This window comes from Scyliorhinus canicula, chromosome 13 (assembly GCF_902713615.1).
Source record: "Scyliorhinus canicula chromosome 13, sScyCan1.1, whole genome shotgun sequence".
Taxonomy (NCBI): Eukaryota; Metazoa; Chordata; class Chondrichthyes; order Carcharhiniformes; family Scyliorhinidae; genus Scyliorhinus; species Scyliorhinus canicula.
Genome location: NC_052158.1, coordinates 34,894,635 through 34,915,715, shown reverse-complemented (window position 1 = coordinate 34,915,715; position 21,081 = coordinate 34,894,635). Strand labels below are relative to the sequence as shown.

The 21,081-nt window shown below is 50.4% G+C and overlaps 2 protein-coding genes across 10 annotated transcripts in view; one reads left to right on the top strand and one right to left on the bottom strand.

Annotated features, from left to right (window-relative positions):
• The window catches only part of hsd17b8 (hydroxysteroid (17-beta) dehydrogenase 8), a 39,729-nt gene extending 36,585 nt beyond the window's left edge, over positions 1-3,144 (top strand). For all 4 annotated transcript variants that reach the window (XM_038815507.1, XM_038815505.1, XM_038815504.1 and 1 more), the window contains one exon: positions 2,433-3,144. In XM_038815507.1, coding sequence (XP_038671435.1) covers positions 2,433-2,449 — 17 coding nt within the window. In that variant the 3' untranslated portion in view covers positions 2,450-3,144. The remainder of the gene's footprint in view (positions 1-2,432) is intronic.
• Positions 3,145-4,940: 1,796 nt separating this feature from the next.
• bbs10 (Bardet-Biedl syndrome 10) lies at positions 4,941-12,889 on the bottom strand. 6 transcript variants are annotated; one of them, XM_038815499.1, is made up of 5 exons: positions 12,841-12,889; positions 11,747-11,956; positions 8,947-9,032; positions 7,941-8,150; positions 4,941-6,969 (listed from the first exon to the last, which is right to left on the bottom strand). In XM_038815499.1, exons 4-5 carry the CDS (start codon positions 8,111-8,113, stop codon positions 5,127-5,129), a joined length of 2,016 nt encoding a protein of 671 aa, XP_038671427.1. In that variant the 5' UTR covers positions 8,114-8,150; positions 8,947-9,032; positions 11,747-11,956; positions 12,841-12,889; the 3' UTR covers positions 4,941-5,126. The 6 variants fall into 6 exon arrangements, with proteins under 6 accessions (XP_038671427.1, XP_038671428.1, XP_038671425.1 ...); XM_038815500.1 differs by having other exon boundaries at positions 12,848-12,876; XM_038815497.1 differs by having other exon boundaries at positions 12,796-12,861.
• Positions 12,890-21,081: the final 8,192 nt, after the last annotated feature.

Genomic DNA, 21,081 nt, shown 5'->3' with positions numbered 1-21,081 from the left:
CATTTCAGTCCTTTTATACATCCTGTTCTTCCAAGACATCCATTTTCACCTTGTTATTTTTTGATCCAATAATCATTGTTTCATCTTGTACCTCATGTGTCCTGTTGATTAGATGCCTGGCTGTCCCTTTGTGCTGTTTTTGCCGGTTGCAACTTGCTTGTCTCCAGTGCAGTGTAGGTTCACTGGGATGATCCCGGGTATGGAAGGGTTTTCTTACGAGGATAGGTTGAGTCAGTTGGACCTGTGTTCATTGAGTTAGATGAATGAGAGGCGACCTTATTGAGACAAACAGGATTCTCAGGGGACTTGACAGGGTGGATGCCGAGTGGATGTTTTCCCTTGTGGGAGAGTCTAGGACCGGAGAGGAAAATCTCAGAATAAGGGGCCATCCATTAGTGCCAGTTTAACTCAGGGGGCTAGACAGCTGGTTTGTAATGCAGAATAAAGCCAGCAGCGCGGGTTCAATTCCCGCTTGCCCGACCAGGCGCCGGAACGTGGCGACTAGGGGCTTTTCACAGTAACTTCATACTTGTGACAATAAAAGATTATTATTCTTATTAATACAGAGATGAGGAGGAATTTCTTCTCTCCGAAGGTAGTGACTCTGCGGAATAGTGGAATTCTTTACCACAGAGAGCTGTAGGGGCTGGATCGTTAAGTATGTTGAAGGCTGAGAGACACACTGTTTAATTAATAGGGGAATCAATGGTTATGGGGATAAGGCAGGAAAGTGAAGTTGAGGATTAGGATATTAGATCAGTCATAATCTCACTGAATGGCGGAGCAGGCTTGATGGGCCGAATCTGCCCCGATGTCTTCTGGTCTTATCACAGTTCCAGGGGCTGGGCATTTGTTCCAACAAATTCTGGGAAATGCTGAGTGACTCTTGATTGACGTACTTTTTGGAAATATCCTCTGTGAATTGGGTGGGGAGCTGTGATTGGGGTGGGGGAGTGGGTCTGACCAGAGAGTCAGGACTGATCTCTACTCCCAATGGCTCTATCGGGATGGGGAGGCTGGCGGGGTGTGCGCGACAGAGCAAAGGGTCAGCAGTGTCCCATCGGGCTGTTTTAAGTCATTGTGGCATTCCTGATCAGAATGGTCACAGCACCAAGTTGGGTCTGGTGAGTGATGGGTGTGGCCCAAGGGCTCTCAGCACTGTAACAATAACAGACCCAGTCTCCCAGTGTCTCACTGGAGACCCCACCCAGGATCTCAGTGCAGTGAATTCTGCTGAGGATTTCTCAGAGGACGTTGCTAATATTACCTTGTTAGCATATGATGGAGGAATAATGCAGCAGCTTTCTTTTACCCTCAGCAAGTTTATTGTGCATCCAACTTGACAAAGATACAAACTCCAGATAATTTCCCCGCAGCAACTGTTCGAGCTGTGTCCATTTTTACTCTTTTGGTGGTTGAGCCCATAACCATCAACTGTCTTTAAGCAATCAGCTTAACAATGTGATTGTCTCAGCCTGCACTTGCTGATACATTAACATTGTCACAGGCTAGGAGAGATTAATTTGCGTTCAGGTAGCTTTTGAGACATTGCAAGGTGCTTCACCAAAGGTTGACGCTGAGACACGTCAAGAAACCTTAGGTCTGATGACTAAAAGGTTTGAGGAGTGGGTGGATCAAAAGCGTCTTATAGGAGACGAGAGGCAGATAGATTTTGGGAGGGAACGTCAGTCTTGAGAGCTGAGGCAGCTGGGGAGGGGGGGCATGCTGACCAATGTCTGCGAGTGGTGAAACGTGTGGAGGCGTAAAGGCTGGATTTTGGAGGAACGCAGTGATCTCAGAGGATTGGAGGGAGTTTGGATTGGGTGGGTGGGTGGTGCAAGGCCATGGAGATAGAGTAAATTACTCCGGGCTGTCACTCAAAAGGAGTTAATCAGACATTTTGAAAGGGAACGTCCAGAAGTCAGCAAATTATGAATGGAACATTCATTGTTAGCAGCATTGAGGCTCCTCCTCCTGAAGGATGAAATGCAGAGACTCACCACAGCTCTCCGCACTTCAAAGTTCCATGGCTGCAGCAATTTTGTGAATGTCTGAGGTCTCACAGTATTTTTAGAATCTTGCGGGGGCAAAAATAAGAGGTCGGTCATTTAAAACGGAGATGAGGTAAAATATTATCTCTGAGGGATCGTGATTCTTTGGGACTCCCTGAAATGGCGATGGAAGCAGGGTCTTTGCATATCTTTAAGGCAGAGGTGGACAGATTCTTGATGAACAATGAGTGGTGATAGGTTATCGGGAGGTAGGCAGGATGCAGATTTGAGGTTACTGTCAGATCAGCCTTGAATTATTAAATAGTGGAGCAGGCTCGAGGGACAGAAAGGCCTAACTCCTGCTCCTTGTTAAATTAGATCCGGGCTTGTGGTAAAAGGAAGGATTCTGAACTAATAGCATTTGTGCAATTTCTGTTCCAGGAGGGCTTTTCATGTGACGTTCGAACGAAGTACAGGAAGCCGAGAGAAACAAATGGCCGGAACTGGCAGCTCCGGGACACCTTGATGGGATTCGCTAGTGGATCCCGCCAGCTCATTAGAAACCTGTTCCCTGACAGCCACCCTCCCCCTTCCCACTCAAGCGCCTATTCACCAGCATTCCCTGGACAGTGGGTATCACCTGACTGTTGACAGTGTCACAGGAATGTATGGCCGTACCCTGGTCAGACTATCGAGGAATACTATAGAGGAACGGTGAGGACAGGAACCCGGCTCTGATCTTCCCCACTCGGCATAAAATGGGGGCCAAATTCAAGGCTCACTGGATCAACCCTCTGAACCACCGCGGTGAACTTTGGCAGTCAGCGAGCTCACTCCAGGGTATTGATCAGAGGACAATGTTTGTGATGGGAAATCCAAGCCTGCGAAGGTCATCTGAACAATGATCCACATTGCCCTACAAACCAGGCCTGCGATCCGCAGCCCACTATCTCTGGGAGCTTGTTTCCAAAACTGGGTATTGACAGCAGCTTATGATTCTGGGGCCGGTTTCCCTGTTGAGCAGATCCACTCTGGAAGCCACGCTATTTCCTGTGCCTCCGGTGCCTCGATATGAATGCTCTGACAACTCGCTGTACAATTGGGTAATTTTTATTATCAAAACATTGTCAGTAAACTCATTAATCGACTGAAATCTTCTGAATAATGCGGAGTCCGTACCTCACTTGTCTGGAGAGAGTCTCTGATAATGGTGCCAGTATTTTTGATTGTCCACCAGGGTTGGAACGGAGGTGGTCACGCTGTTCGGAATTAGTGTTCCTGGATCATTGTCCCATTGTCTCCGGGAGGGCAGTGGGGTTGTTAAGCACTTTAAAGAAGCTTGTTAAAGGGCCAAGTTGGCGACTTTCTATCTGTAAATCACTGAACACCAATATTCTCATGCTCGGCTGTCAGGCCAATCCAATATGGCCAGAAGGTAAAGGCTTCTATTTAAAGTGAAGTGGAATTGACACCAGGGGAGTGTCCTTTACCTCACTCATATGGGTAGCACAGTGGTTAGCACTGTTGCTTCACAGCATCAGGGATCCGGGTTCGATACCCGGCTTGGGTCTCTGTGCGGAGTCTGCACATTCTCCCCAGGTCTTCGTGTGTTTCCTACGGGTGCCCCTCTTTCCTCCCACAAGTCCCAAAAGACATGTTTGTTAGATGAATTGGACATTCTGAATTCTCCCTCAGTGTACCCCAACAGGCGTCGGAGTGTGGCAACTGGAGGATTTTCACAGTAACTTCATTGCAGTGTTAATTTAAGCCTACTTGTGACACTAAGATTATTATATCCAGCTCACCCTGCAAACCTGACTCATCCTGACCTGTGCATTCCCAGCCAGCTACAGTGCCAGCCATGGTTTAATGGCAGCAATACGCCTGACCACACCCACAAGGGTCCTTTAAGCAAGACATGACTAAACTCTCAGTTAAGTGGAGTTGGGTGGGGAGAACAGTGAATAGCATAGGGATGAAGTGTGTGCACCAACACTATCTTAACTTTTGTCTCAACTTGGTTTGAATTGGAGTTTGAAACATAGGGTCACGCTCATGTTTTTGTGCGTTTCTGTGTGCAACCACGTGTGCGTGTGTGGCAGCTGCCTGTTTGTGTGTGTGAGACACCTGTGTGTGTGCGCGCAAGCACCTGCCTGTCAACATCCATTTGTGTGTTGTGTGTATGCAAGCATTCGCCTCCAGATGTGTGCGCAAACACCCAGTTGTCTATGTGCGAACACCCATGTGTGTGCAAACATCCATATGCATGAATGTGCGCAAGCACCTGGTTGTGTGTATGAGAGTATGTGTGAAGTATGTGCCAGACACTAGCTCACCAACAGAAATCTGTACAATCAATCCATGCACTCGTCTCAGTAACGTTCATTCTGAGCATCATACTCTGATCATGTGTTTCATACCACGGCCATGTCTCCTTGAACAGACTTCTCAAGTGTCGCATCTACTACCTTCTTAAAGGTGCGGAGTGACCTGTGTTTTAAATATTCTAATAACTGTCGAGAGTGGGAGAGAAGAAATCACTTTTGGGTTTCAGCTCACACGTTCCAACAGGTCTTCTGAAAATTCCTGTGAGTTGGATAAATAGTTGGCAAGGTGAGCAGGGGTATCTGGAAAGAGCAGCAGAGCTGGACTGTTTGAATAAGCATTTCAAAGAGGCAGGCATGATGGGCCGAAATGTCTTCTATGCTGTGTGATACGATGGAATGGCAGCTTTTTAGCAACACCAACATGTGATGGCTCTGTGATAGGTGCTCCTGATGACGACTTTCTCGGTGACGGGGCTCTTGGTAATTGGCGCTGCCGGTGATGACACTCAGTGATTGGCACTCCAGGTGAAGGGGCTCTCAGTGATTGGCTCTTCCTGTGATGACACATAGTAATTGACCTTCCTGGTGATGACTCTGTGATTGGCTCTCCTTGTGATGGATTCCCCCCCCCCCCCCCCCCCCCGTGACATAGTTCTGACAGTGATGGGTTGCCCGGGTGACGTATGCCTCTCCCGGAGATGGAGCTCTCATGGTGATGGTTACCCCTGGCAACGGTGACAGGGCTCTCAAGGTGACAGATTCCCCAGAAGACCAACAGCTCAGAGTGATGGGTGCCCCTGCTGCTGGTTTACTCTGACACCTCGCTCCCGGTCAGCGGTTTGTTCCCGAGTTTGCCGCGGACAGCGATGACACGGTCGATGGCTAGCAGGCTCCTCAAGCACCGGATCACGGAAACCAGCAGGCACTGCTTGGCAGCCACCACCTCCAGGGGCCCGTCAACCACTGCCGGAACTCCCTGCTCCCGAAGACTGGCTGCAAAATTAGTGTGGGCCTGGAGGAAGTCCCTGCCCCGATCTGCCCTTGGGTGAAGGTGCCTGGGAATATTAAGCAAGGCGTCCGCAACAATCCTGCATGCCGCCCTCACGTCAGGCTGCTGTTGGCTTTCGGCCTCTCGCTGGAGGAAGTGACTCATCAGGAACTCGAAGGTGCCACCTGGGGGCAGAACCCTACCAGCTGGCAGTTCACATTCGCTCAGCTCCCAGGGCTCTCGCCAAGCTAGTTGGTCTCCTGGCTGCTGGTGCTTCCCACCCTTACCATCGGTGCCCAACCTGCCCTCAGTTAGATCCCCGGCTTTGCCTGGCTCCCGCATTTCCTGTTTCTCGCACTCTTGTCCAAAGTCTCTCGTCCCTCGTATCTCGCTCCCTATCTTCAGGTCCTCAATCCCCTGTATTTCACTCTCTCTCTCCAGATCTCCAGTTTCCTGCCTCTCGCTCCCTCTCTCCAAGTTTCCAGTTTCCTGTCTAACACCCCCTTTAGCCAGATTCCCTGCTCCCTGTTTCCCACTCTCTCTCTCCAGGCCTCTAGTTCCCTGTCTCTCACTCCCTTTCTCCAGGTCCCCCATCCACAGTTTCTTCCTCTCTCTATCATGACGCCCAGGGCGGGGCAGGAGGAACCTCAACAGTTTGAAAGCACCGTGGATGGCATCACGGTGTTGCATTGCCAGTCCCGGGGCGGGCGCGCATACTGCCAGGGAGTGGGCTCGCAAGCCACAGCAGCTCAGGAAACCCACCAGGACCTGCTCGTGGGTCCCGAGAGGGGCCGGTCTGGCAAAACCGGCGGGCACGGTGTCTGCTGGCCGGGCCTCCGCCACCCTGGAGAGTGGTCCCACCCCTGTCAACCTTCTGACCAGGCACAGGTCCTCGTCCGGTAGGCAGTCCACCACCGAGAGGCCCTGCCGACGGGCCAGTTCCAGCACACAGGCCGGTTGCCGGGGCCCCGAAAGCAACAGTCCCACCCCCAGGGCTTGCAGATGGGCCAGAGCCTCCTCCGCCCTGGCTCGTGCCCAGTCCCGAGCCTCTGCCAGCCCGGCAGGCGACTCCAGCTGCAGGGTGTAACCAGTCTCGGTCAGAGGGGGTAGCAGGCTGTCGTCTACAACCAGAACTCTAGTCTCACCCTGGCCACAGAGCAGTGAGAAGCCTCGGCTCAGCAGCAGCCCCTCCAGCACCCTGCTGCTGCCCACGGGCAAGCCGGGTACTGTAACGTGCAGGCCAGGGAAACAGTCGGCTGCCAAGTTCAGTGCCGGCTCCATCTCCCCATCCCCCAGACGCTGGAGGAAGTCGCAGGCCAGCTGAGTCAGGAAGGGGGTGTGGGACGGACTGAGCTTGCCCCCGAAGTAGGCGGCCAGGACCCGGGCGGCCTGTTCCCTGGGCAGGAGGGGGTGGCCGCTGGAGAGGCAGAGGGCTGAGCCGCAGCGGGGGGCCAGGTGCCTCTTCAATACCGGTTCTAGCACCTCCTGCACCAGCTTAGCCAGCCCTCGAGCTAGCCAGAGTCGCCGGGCCCCATGGTAGGCGGGCAGCCCATCTCCAATCTCCGCACGCGATGCCCGCAGCATGGCGGCCAGTAACAGGATGAAGGACTTGGCTCCGTCTCCGGCGAGGCTGCAGTGAGCCGACACACACTGAACCATCAACCTGCAAAGGGGAAAGACAGAAAACTTTCAGCTAAAGGCCATAACTCGTCAAAGAGAATCATCAATAAACCCCCCACCCAAACTCATATCCCCCAACTCCAATCCTCTAAATGCCCCCATCCCAACTCCCATCCCCTAAACCTTCCCCACGCAAATGCGATCCCTAAACCTCACCCTAAACCACCCTGCCCTAAACATCACCGCCTAAATTTCACCCCCCCCCATACCGTAAACCAACATCCCCAAACCCCACCCCAACCCCCAAAACCTCACCTGAAACCCCACCCCCCACACCTTAAACCTCTAAACCTCACCATTAACCCACACCCCTCAACACCAGATGGCATTGCAGCACAGTGGTTAGCACTGTTACTTCACAACACCAGGGTCCCAGGTTCGATTCCTGGCTTGGGTCACTATCTGTGCGGAGTCTGCACGTTCTCCCAGTGTCTGTGTGGGTTTCCTCTGGGTGCTTCGGTTTCCTCCCACAAGTCTCAAAAGACATGCTGTTAGGTGAATTGGACATTCTGAATTCTCCCTCTGTGTACCTGAACAGGTGCCGGAATGTGGCGACTAGGGGCTTTTCACAGTAACTTCATTGCAGTGTTAATGTAAGCCTACTTGTGACAATAAAGATAATTATAAACTTCACCCCTAAAATCTCACTCCCTGTACCTCCACCCCCTAAGCCCTCAACCTCCTCAACCCCTAACCTTCACCCCTAAAATCTCACTCCCTGTACCTCCACCCCCTAAGCCCTCAACCTCCTCAACCCCTAACCTTCACCCCTAAAGCCCACGCTCTAAACCCCCGCTCCCTTAATCTTCCCCCTTTAAACTCCACCGCCTAATCCCGGTTAAAGGAAGCTTAATCTGTACCTAACCCATACTATACTACAGGACCTTGATGCAAACAGGGACACTAGAATTGAGGGTAATAAAGAAGAGGTCAGAGCTGAGTTTGCAGACTGACCTGGCAGCAGGATGTTCCAGCAGCAGTGACTCCAATATCCTGCAGCCATCCTTGGTGATGAGGATATCTCCTGTGTCTCTGACAAACAGCACCTGACGTCCATCGGGCCCGAAGCATCGCACCATGATGTTCTCCAGGCTCTCGGCTGTTTGCACCAGCTTTTCAATCTCCATCACACGCTCAGACAACTTCACACGAATCCTTATCAACCTGAATTAGAGCAACAACACACAATGAAAACCAGTGAGCAAAACTTGTTTATAAATAAATTTAGGACACCCAATTTGTTTTTTGTTCCAATTAAGGGGGGAATTTAACGTGGCCAATCCACCTACCCTGCACATCTTTGGGTTGTGGGGGGTAAGATCCACGCAGACACGGGGAAAATTTGCAAACTCCACACGGACAGTTTCCCAGAGCCGGGATTGAATCCGGGCTCTCAGTGCCATGAAGCAGCAGTGCTAACCCTTGCGCCACCGTGCCACCCTCCTAGTGAGCAAAACTAATTAAATGTGCTTTGCGCAGTGAAACTGACTACACAGGTTAGAGTGAAGTTCCCACTTCATCGTCCCTTCAAACACTCCCAGAACAGGGTGCAGCTCAGGGTTATATACAGAGTCAGGCTCCCTCTACACTGGCTCCATCAAACACTCCCAGGACAGGTACAGCTCGGGGTAATGTACAGAGTCAGGCTCCCTCTACACTGTCCCCATCAAACACTCCCAGGACAGGTACAGCACGGGGTTAGATAGAATAAAGCTCCCTCTACACTGCCCCCATCAAACACTCCCAGGACAGGTACAGCACAGGGTTAGATACAGAGTAAAGCTCCCTCTACATTGTCCCCATCAAACACTCCCAGAACAGGTACAGCACAGGGTTAGATACAGAGTAAAATTCCCTGTACACTGTCCACAAGTATCTGTCACTGTTGAATCAACTAATTCATCCCCACCTGGGGACTGTCTCACCTTAGAGGCTTATGCCACCTCACAGAGGTACTCACCTCCAGGCGAGGAATCTTCACAACAATCCCTCGATGTGGGGCAGCCACTGATATTCTTCGCAGGGCTGAAAAGCTATAATCTTTGCCTGGGAGAAATCAGATCACAGTGGAAGTGAAACTTGGTAAAAATGTTCAATAAAAGTTAAGACCCTCACTTCTGGACTTCAGTACACCGCAAAGTGTTTCATAGCTAAATGCCTGTCTGAAAGGTGGCTGCCATTTTAATATGGTCAACACAGCAGCCATTTTGTGCACAGTAGTCAGACTGAAGAACGAGAGTAGGCCATTCGGCCCTTTAACCCTGCTCTGGCCTTCCTTAATATCTCGTTGTTTCCACAATGCCCCCTTCCTGACTTTACCCACCCCCCCAAACACCATGACCCTCAACTCTCTTGACTATTAAAAATCTGTCAAATTCAGTCTTGATCCAGCCTCCACTGTTTTCTGGGTAAGAGAATTTCACAGACCAACGGCAATAAAATAATTCTCACATCTCCAACTTTATTGTTTTGGGGGGGGGGGGGGGTGTAATATCCACCCACCGAAAGAACCAACCCCGTTAACCACACTGCCAAGGCCCCTCAGGATTTTTTCTGTTTCGAGAAGATCACTTCCCATTCTACGAACTCCAGTGGTATAGGGCCAGCCTGTGGAGCAACCTCCCACAAATGGGACGCAACTGCAACAATTCTCTCAGCGAGCTCCACTCAGGGATGAAGAATTTCCCCCTATTCTTCTCAAAAGTTAATGGCAGTGGGATATTTTATGTCACTTTCTGGGGTGGGGTGGGGGGGAGGAAACGGACTAAGACCTTACGCCAAAGACAGTCGGCACTCACGCCATACTGCACTGGGTGTGTCGGCCTCCATTTTGTGTTCAGGTTTTTGGCTCGGGATTTGAACCAACAACATTCCGGCTCGGATTTGAAACCGCTACACCCGAGCCAAGACCCGTCACTCAGAAACAGAGGGTTTTGTTGGGTTTCTGATGGACAGCCTCCAACACAAATGAGTAATGAGTGCTTCAACTGTCCAATGCCATGGATCGAACCCATCTTTGATACGATCCAGTTTCTGTTAACGTTCACGACTATGGGCCAAGTGCTGGCAAGTGGGATTACGTGGGTAGGTCAGGGCCTTTCATGCGTCAGTGCAGATTCGATGGACTGAAGGGCTTTCTGCACTGTGGTATTCTGTGATTCTGGTCAATGAGATACAGTGGATTTAGTAAACCCAGTCAACAGAGCAGGGAAGAGTGACATTGATGCTGATCCTGAGCAGCAAAGAACAGAGTTCCAGGCAACATCAACAACTTGCATTTATATGGTCAATTGTCAACCTCAACAGTGTCTTCCTGCATTGTCGTCATTGTTAATAATCCAGAAATCCAGCTGGTGAAGGACAGAACTGGAGCCAATCTTCATACACTTTTTCAAGCATTTATTTAGAGTCGCCCAGTACAAGCTAGCACCTCCTCACCCTCTTGGTTTCGGTCTATCCCGAATTCCCAAGTTCATAGTGATGTGGGACGATTTGCATCCACCCATGAGGGCAGACCTGGCCTCAGTTTAACATCTGATCAGAAAGATGCGTTGTTCAGTGGTGGTTTCACTCCACATAACGGTGCAGAAGGCGTCCATCAAGCCTGAATCGTCTTTTTGCAAAGCAATCCCACTCCTGGGCTCTCTTTCCATATTCCTGCAATTTTCTCCTGCTGCATGTATCTATGCAGCTCCTTTATATGGCTCAGTTGGTAGTACTCATCTTTGTGTCTGAAGGTTGTGGGTTCAAATCTCACTCCAGCACTTGAGCTCAAAAGTGAAAATGCTGACACCAAACCCTCTCCAACCCCTCATCATGCAGGACTGAGGAAGTACTGCACTATTTAAGGTGCCTTCGTTTGGATTAGACATTATATGTGCAGCATTGAGTAGCTATATGAAAGATCACATGGCAGGGGAAAAGCTATTCCTGATGCCCTGACCTGTATCTACCCCTTAACCAACATCACCAAGAAGTGAATTATTCGATCATTATCATGTAGCAGCCACATTTCCTTCAGGACAAGGGTGCTTCTAATGGGATTGCCAATCAAAATTAAATGTGTTCCTGGCGGCTTCATCACATAAAATTCTCCACCCTTCCCACCCCACCACTCTGCCTTCTGACCACGAGTCGACCACAGCACATCCATCCTTGTGATGCTTACCGCTCTCCTAAAGCCAATTGGAAAGCAAATGATAAAAATCCTTACCCAATTAGACGATGCTTGACTGTCCAGTTAAACAAAATGTTGTCCCCTAACCCCACACCGATGCTCCGCCACCACCCTTCAATTTCAACACTTTCACAAACGGTGAAGAGAATTGGGAGATAATGAAAATGACACAAAGCAAGAAGAAAATAATGTTCTGACGAAGAGACGATGGACTCGAACCGTTCCAACTCCAGTTTCTCTCCTGATAAATGCTAGCAGACCTTGCGAGCTTTTCTCAGCCCCGTGTTCTTTTTTTTTAAATGTAGAGTACCCAATTCATTTTTTCCAAGGGGCAATTTAGTGTGGCCAATCCACCTACCCTGCACATCTTTGGATTGTGGGGGCAAAACCCACGCAAACACAGGGAGAATGTACAAACTCCACACTGACAGTGACCCAGAGCCAGGATCGAATCTGGGACCTCGGCACCATGAGGCAGCAGTGCTAATACTGTGTTCATGTTTGGGAAAAAAATAAAGCAATCATTTTTTTAAAAGAATGTCGCAGTGAATTTTCTGCAGTGGTCACAGAGGCTTGATCTCACCTCCATTGCAAAAGAGGCTCCAGGGTCCACAGGCCAATCCTGGAAGGTTGTGGCTGCCCAGTGTTTGAGAGGTGGCTCGATGAGAAACCTTTGGACCTTCTGGGATGGTGAATGGCCGCTGTAGGGGTGCCTGCTTCTCCCTTTCTGAAGGTTAGGCTATCGAAACAGAAATGTAATAGTGCCTGGGAAACACAGTGAGTTTAGCTGTAACTGTGGAGAGAGAAGCAGAGTTAAGTTTCAAGCCATAGGAGTCAAGAGTTTTTACAGGACAGAGGGGGAGGGGGGCACGGGCAGCATGGTGACACTGGTTAGAACTGCCACCCCGCAGCGTCAGTGACCCATGTTGATTCCAGCCTTGGGTGATTTAGGGGCTGGTTTAGCACGCGGCTAAATCGCTGGCTTTTAAAGCAGACCAAGGCAGGCCAGCAGCACGGTTCAATTCCTGTACCAGCCTCCCCGAACAGACGCCGGAATGTGGCGATTAGGGGCTTTTCACAGTAACTTCATTGAAGCCTACTTGTGACAATAAGCGATTTTCATTTCATTTCATAGTTTGTACGTTCTCCCCATGTCAGTGTGGGGTTTCCTCCGGGTGCTCTGGTTTCCTCCCGTGCTCCAAAAATGTGCGGATTAGGTGGATTGGCCATGTCAAATTACCCCTCAGTATCCAAAAGGTGTGCAGGGTAAGTGGGGTTATGGGGTTAGGACCATAGTTGGGCCTGGGTGGGGGCTCAATGGGCCAAATAGCCTCCTTCTACACGGTAGGGATTCTATGGGAAGATGCAGCTCAGCCCATCGTGCCCTTGCCAGCCATCCAGTCCAATATGACCCATCTGCAGAGTTGGATCTTGAATGTTACTGACCTTCTGATTGCACCTGATGGTGTGAACTATATGATATAAATTGTAATGCTGGGGGGGGGGGGGGGGGGCCCAGTGATAAGAGAACCCTACGGGGGGGGGGGGGGGCTGCTCCTCTCCCTCAGCCTCTGTGACTCACACAAGGAGCTGGGCTGAGCTATCCATCCCTCCCTCCCCCTTCAGCTTAACCTTTCCTCAGTGACTGCGGCCTCGTCCCCTAGGCCTCGACTTAACCTTTCACCTCGGCTGTACCCGGATGGAATGTTTTATTCTCTCCCTCAGGCAGTTCCACGGCCACCCCGGCGACGTCAGGACCACCCCCCCCCCCCCCCCCGGGGGCCTTCCAATCCACGTGACCGCGGGGTGGCGCCGCGCCCGCGCGCCGATCGGTCCAATGGGTGGGGGGGGCACCCAGGTGAAGGCGAGTCTATCGCGGCCAGCTTGGTGAGGGAAAGTGTCCGGTCGGCCATATTAGTGAAGGGAAAGCGTCGGGTGGCCACCTTGCTGAAGGAGGGGGCGTTCGGCCATTTTAGTAAAGGAAAGATGGGTCGGCCATCTTGGTGGGGGATATATAGGGTAAAAGAGACTTGGGAGCATCTCAGATGATGATAAAATATAGGACTGGCGAAATATGACCCTTCCACCTAATTCCCTACTCTCCACAATTTCACCCAACTCTCTATAATATTAGCACTCAACTCTCCACAATTTGCACTCAACCCTCCACAATTTCACCCAACTCTCTACAATTGTCACCCGTAATAACCCTCAGGAGACCCATAGGAACAAATTGTGCAATATGATTTCCCTCGCTAGTGGGTGGAGGACCATCCTGCTGGGGCTCCTAAATCCCCCGAATAAAAGTCAGACTGATACCAGCGTAATCAGTAGTTCCGATTGGAGCTTTTGAACTGTAAGCGATGGTGCGGCCTTTACTTTGTGTTGGTTTATTAAATACTGTTCAACTTAACTTCTGGGGCCGCCTGAGCTTTTATATCACCCAACTCTTTACAATTGCCACATGTGGTCTATTCAAGGTCAGTCTGCAGGCCTTGGCAGTTCAACCAAAACAGAGCTTTATTTGGAAGATGTCAACATGCAGGCTGTAATGTTAGACTGCTCATTTGGCTGCGCAAATGTATTGTGACATCCAACGACATCACGCAGTCGTGCCCCTGTTCAGGTACAAGGCTGCTTGTGAGGAAACACTAAGAACATTATGACTACACAACACTTCCTCCTTTAAATCAAAGGTCCTTCACACAATAAATGGGAGGCAATGGAGTAGTGGTATCGGGTACCGTCACTGAACGAGTAAACCAGAGACCCAGAGTAATGATTATCTTAACCGGAAGCGATGTATTGACTTGGTGTTTGATTCGCAACTGAGGTGCTGTTTTAGATAGAACAGTACAGCACAGAACAGGCCCTTCGGCCCTCGATGTTGTGCCGAGCAATGATCACCCTACTTAAACCCACGTATCTGTGGTGATCCTCGCCTGAGTCACCAGGGGGCAGCGCGGGGACACCCATAAAAGGAACGCCGAAGGCCCGCCTCCGGGACTTGAAACCGGAGGGGTTGGAGTGGCAAGAGGTGCAAGTAACTGAAGGGTGCTAGTCTGTTTGGGGCCTAGTTGCAGAACATTGAAGAGCAGCCTTTTCTCAAGTGTAATCTGTAATTTATTGTGGGACACAATAAATCATCCTTAACCTAAAGACGACTTCGAGCATTCTTTCAAGAAGCATAACATGGTACAGGAGTGGCTTCTCTGAACAGAGGGAACCAGCGCTACCAGCAAGACAAAGAAAGAAAAAGACAGCAGACAAAGAAGAAGCACCAGCAACAGGCAGGCCACCAGACTTTGCAGCCTCTCAACTTCAGACGACTTTCTGCAACAATGGAACACACGCTACTTCCAGCGCCAATGAGAGCTACAGGTAATTTAAATTATAATTGGAAAATGTTCAAACAACAATTTGAAATGTACTTGTTAGCTCAGGACTTACATACAGCCACCGATGGAAAGAAAATTGCACTTTTAATCAGATCGGGTGGCCAGCAACTGGTAGACACATATAACTCTTTCACATATGCGGATACTGAAGACAAAACTAAGTTTCAAGTGATAATGGCAAAATTGGATGAACACTGTAAGTCTCAATCCAATGAGATCATTGAAAGATTCACCCTCCGTCACAGACTTCAAAAACAAGGGGAGACTATCACCCACTTGGTCACAGAGTTACGCTTGCTGGCACAAGGCTGCAACTTTGGTGATTTAACAAACTCACTCATCAGAGATCAGCTAATCTATGGTCTTGCTGACAAAAAACTAAGAGACTCACTATTACTTCAAAACGATTTAACACTAAAAACTACCATAGAAAAATGCTTGTTACAGGAGCAGAAAATGCAGCAGGTACAGGAGCTATTTGAAAAACATTCCTTACAAAACACCCACCACGAGGACGATATAAAGATGGTGAATTCCCCTCACAGGTCGTCTCTTCCGTTTTCCAGGCCGTCTCTTCCGTTCTCTGGCCCGTCTGCGCATGCGCAGCATCTTGAAAGACGCGAACCCGGAAGTGATCGGTCCGCGCATGCGCACTATTCACAATACCGGCCCTGGTCTGAAAACCGCAATGCGCATGCGCGAACGCAGCATACGCGTGACGTCATGACGTGTCATTACTGCGGCTCCTCCCACTTAAAAGGGCAATGTCCTGCCCAAGGAAAAAGGTGCAGAAAGTGTTCAAAAATGAATCACTTCGCCTCCCAATGTCAATCCACAGCTAAATTTCACTCGTCCACTCAACGGCATGGCAACCTGAAAGTCCGCACAGTTGATGTCACGAACACTCAGGCTCCCGACGACAATTTTTCCGACCATGAAGAATTCAACTCCTGGGAGCACACGTACAGCATTGGCATTATTAATGCCACAGCGGGACCACAGGAGCTGACGACACAACCTCGACACGTGCATGCCATCAACTCTGCAAGTGAATGGACTGCCACGGTGCACGTACAGGACTTCCCCATCACATTCAAACTGGACACGGGAGCCTCAGCAAACTTGCTAACGAGCAAAGATCTCGCATCGGTCCCAGGGACGCACGAGGTGTTACCTGCAGCATGCAAGCTCACTGACTACAACGGCAACCCGATCATCTCAAAGGGATCCTGCCACCTACAAGTTGCCAACAAAACTGTCGTAACAGGCCTACGCTTTGAGATTGTGGAAGACAACAGGTCCTCGCTGCTCGGCGCTCAAGCCTGCAAGGATTTGCAGCTCATTCAGCGGATTTTCATGCACACGGCTGCATCATCACGCATTTACGAGGACATACAGCTGCTACTCACCGACTACCCCGACGTTTTCTCGGGCATGGGTACACTGCCCTACACGTACAGAATCTTGCTCAAAGAGACAGCCATACCGGTTGTTCATGCCCCACGGAGGGTCCCGGCTCCATTGCGGGACAAGCTAAAAGCCGAACTTCAGCGTCTCCAGACTTAAGGCGTCATCTCAAGAGTCACACAGCCGACTGACTGGGTCAGCTCGCTGGTGTGCGTCAAGAAGCCATCTGGTGAACTTCGGATCTGTCTAGATCCCAAAGACCTGAATAAGAACATTCGCAGGGAACACTACCCGATCCCCAAGCGCGAGGAAATCACGAGCGAAATGGCAAAAGCTCGCATCTTCACCAAGCTTGATGCCTCACAGGGTTTCTGGCAAATGCAGCTCGATGAGTCCAGCCGCCTGCTATGCACCTTCAACACGCCGTTTGGAAGGTACTGCTATAATCGGATGCCCTTCGGCATTATATCTGCATCCGAAATATTCCACAGAATCATGGAGCAGATGGTAGAAGGCATCGAAGGCGTACGTGTCTATGTGGATGACATCATCATATGGTCGGCGACGGAGAAAGACCATATTGCGAGGGTGAAGCAAGTCTTCCAGAGGATCCACCACTTTGGACTCAAGCTCAACCGGGCCAAGTGCACTTTCGCACAGTCCTCTCTGACATTCCTGGGCGACACAATCTCAGAGCACGGGGTGAAGCCGGACGCTGAGAAGATCGCTGCAATTCAGAGCATGCAGCGACCACAGGACAAGAAAGCGGTCCTAAGGTTCCTGGGATTCGTCAACTTCCTTGGTAAATTCATACCCAACCTGGCAGCACGGACAACGGCGTTGAGGAACGTGACAAGGAAGGACACGGAGTTTGCCTGGACCCAGGCTCACCAGGCTGAATGGGATGATCTAAGATACCAGCTGATGGCAGCTCCAACGCTTGCATTTTTTGACCCGGTGAAACCTACCAAGATCTCCACTGACGCCAGTCAACATGGGATTGGTGCTGTGCTACTGCAACAGGATGACCAGTTGGACTGGGTTCCAGTGGCTTACGCTTCACGGGCGATGACCGCCACAGAGTGCAGGTATGCACAGATAGAAAAGGAGTGCCTAGGGCTAATAACAGGAGTGACCAAATTCCACCACTATGTGTACGGTCTCCCCACTTTCATCGTGGAAACGGATCATAGGCCGCTGGTCAATATCATTGACAAGGACCTCAATGATATGACGCCGCGCCTACAACGCATGATGATGAAGTTGCGCAGGTACGACTTCACGCTGGTCTACACCCCTGGCAAGGACCTTGTGATAGCTGACACGTTATCACGAGCCATGGACGCTGACAACCCGCCACTGGCGTCCATCAATGATGTGGAAGCTCATGCACAGTGGTGCAAGGAGACGCTCCCGGCAACGGACGAGAAGCTGCAGCAAATTCCTCAGGCGATACAGGAGGACGCCACCCTCCTTCAAGTCCTACACAACCTGCAGCATGGCTGGCCAAAGGGGCGGTGCCCACAGTTCCAGAATGTCAAGACTGAACTATCCGTGGTCGATGGCATTATACTGCGGAACGACAGGATCGTCATTCCAATGGCTCTCCGGGCGGACATCCTCCACAGGATTCACGAGGGGCACCTTGGTGCCGAAAAATGCAAAAGGAGAGCGCGCCAATCTGTTTACTGGCCAGGGATTAACGAGGACATCACCAACATGGTGCTCTCCTGTGACACGTGCCAAAGACATCGACCGGCACAATGCAAGGAGCCACTGCAGCAGCATGAGATGGCCACGTCACCATGGGACAAAGTGGGCATTGATTTGTTCCACTCCATGGGCCGCAACTATGTCCTGATCATTGACTACTTCTCCAACTTCCCGGAAGTCCTGCAACTCCCGGATCTCACAGCAGCAGCCGTCATCAAGGCCTGCAAAGAAACTTTCTCCAGGCATGGCATCCCACGGACGGTCATGTCCGACAATGGTCCTTGTTTTGCCAGCTGGGAGTGGACGGACTTCGCCAAGATTTACAATTTCCAGCACATAACGTCGAGTCCCCACTTTCCGCAATCGAATGGCAGGGTGGAGAAAGGTGTCCACATAGTTAAGCAACTCATCAGCAAGGCTGCGGACTCAAAATCTGACGTACACTTGGCCCTCCTGTCGTACCGTTCGTCACCTTTGAGCTCGGGACTATCACCAGCTCAGATGCTTTTCAACAGGGATGTGCGGACAACTTTACCAGCGCTACACTTCACCAATCCTGATCACTCGCCTGTCCTGGATCAAATGCGTCAACAGCGGCAAGCGCAAAAGCAGCACTATGACAAGCAGGCCAAGGCACTGCCACCGTTGGCCATCGGCGACACAGTGAGGCTGCGAAACCCGGCTGGAGGATGGTCCAAAATGGCGGTGGTCCTCCGCCTAACATCGCCACGGTCCTACGTCGTGCAGTCGGATGATGGAACAATGGTTCGACGAAATCGGCGAGACCTTCTGAAGGTCACACCTCGTCCACGGGTCCTTCCGACACTCGATCTGCAGGACACACTGGATCCACAGGACACGGTCATACATCTTCCTGACACCCCAGCAGCAGAGGACACAAACGACCCTGGATCTCCAAGCCCACTCAGGAGGTCTACACGGATCAGACGTGCACCTGACCGTCTGAACCTGTGAACATGGACTGACAAATGCATCGCCCTGCCCTGTTCTGTGTATATATATATAAACCTAACTCTTTACCTTTGTGTTTTACTACAGCTCTGCAACTACGAAAAAAAAAAAAAGTGAAGAAGGGGGATGTGGTGATCCTCGCCTGAGTCACCAGGGGGCAGCGCGGGGACACCCATAAAAGGAACGCCGAAGGCCCGCCTCCGGGACTTGAAACCGGAGGGGTTGGAGTGGCAAGAGGTGCAAGTAACTGAAGGGTGCTAGTCTGTTTGGGGCCTAGTTGCAGAACATTGAAGAGCAGCCTTTTCTCAAGTGTAATCTGTAATTTATTGTGGGACACAATAAATCATCCTTAACCTAAAGACGACTTCGAGCATTCTTTCAAGAAGCATAACAGTATCCACCCTCTACCCGTAACCCAACAACCCCCCCCCCCAACCTTACTTTTTTTTAGGACACTACGGGCAATTTATCATGGCCAATCCACCTAACCCGCACATCTTTGGACTGTGGGAGGAAACCAGAGCACCCGGAGGAAACCCACGCACACACGGGGAGGACGTGCAGACTCCACACAGACAGTGACCCAGCCGGGAATCGAACCTGGGACCGTGGAGCTGTGAAGCATTTATGCTAACCACCATGCTACCGTGCTGCCCCTTTCTCCAATTGATTTGGTTAGTGTCCGGTTCTCAGGAAGGTAAAGGTCGACTCTTGGCACAGCTGGATTTGGCTTCTCTGTCATTTCTTCTTTTGGCCGATTGGTTCTTGTCGCCAAAAGTTGATCTGCATGCCTCCTCCATATTACCTTGCTTGTAGGGTGTAGACCAGTCCTGTCTGTAAAAGCCTGTCTGTAAGATGGTTACAGATATCCACTTTTCACTTGTGTAATTTCTTGCCAGAACATCTAGCAAAAAACACAATGTTTTATCTTGTTCTCCCACCATATGACCTGAACCTGCTGCTTTTTATCGACCATTTATGTTGTCTTGCGTGGTTTTAGCTAATCGAATGCTGTGCGTAGTTGACGTAGTTTAACCATCAGCAATGCCGGAGAAACTTTAGTTGTTGAGTGCGCAGTACTCCTGTACGTGAGCAGGAATTGGCTCTAACGTTTCGGCAATGAACCCTGTTCTCTCGTTACCTTCAACAAATATTTCATTGTCTGTACACAACGTTCTGCCAGCCCATTTCTGACAGGGTGATAAGAAGAAGACTGGATGTGTTGAATTCAAGTAGTTCATATAGTTTATGAACTCTTGAGATATGAACTGCGGCCCCATTATCGCTCGTCAGTTGTTCAGGATAATCAAATCTGATGAAGATTTCACAATCTCTCAATTGTTCTCGCTGATGACGCTGACTTCATGATGGCGACTTTAGGCCATTTCGAGTGAGCATCAAATAGAGAAACATGCGTCCTTCAAACGGTCCGGCCTAATCAACATGTATCCATTGCCAGGCCTCTTCTGGCCAATCCCATGGCTGCAATGGGGCTGATGGTAGCAGGTTCCGCACTTTTGCACAAGACAAACACATTCCCGCCTTCTCCTCGATTTCGCCATCTCGCCCAGCCACCAAAAATAGCTCCTCGCTATCTCCTTCATCGTAACGATACCACAGTGGCCTTCGTGTGATTGATTTAATACACATTTTCTTAATAATGCTGGAATGCTGACTCATCCCCGAATTCGCAGTGTTCAGCCAGTGTTTTCGGGCAGCTACAAACTGGGCAATCAATTCACCTTCTTCTAAACCTAAACCTTTCGACGATGATTAAAGATTTTGGTGAATACTGGCCCTGCAAAATTTCCACCGTTTCCTTGTAGGTTTTTGTGCCTGGCTGTACCAGACTCCAAAAGGAGGTTAAATGCTACCCTGCCCCCCCCTCCCCCCCCCCCCCCCCCCCCCCATTATGCTCGGGAATGTTGGGACTTTTATATCTGCTGCTGTCTTGTTCCCTTGAACACAATTGTCGGATCTTCCTGTATATGAGCTCCATCACTCTGTATTCTCATCAATTGGTCACATGGTGCCAAAAACCCCGTCATTTTTCACTGTGGAAGGATCCGCGTATGCAGAATGTGCCTCGGATATTTAGCACTTCCTTTCTCCCCAAAACAAGGCTCAGCTTTCCTTTGTGACTTGCAATATCCCCAGCTCTAAATTAGTTGTTGCTACTCGTGGCTACCGAGTTTGTTTCGGGCAGAGCTTTTCTCGAAGGTTCTTTCCTTCAGGTTTTTCAGTGATTTCTTTCCATTTCTCCAGTAGCTGTAACCGTTGTGATGCACTATCAGTTACCACAAAGACGAGAATGGTGGAATAATCGAGGCTTTATTGAACAAGATGTTGTGCCTCCTGTAGCTGGAACCAGAATGGCTGCAGCACAGGAGGGCACACGCATTTATACACCGCCTACTCGGCGGAGCCA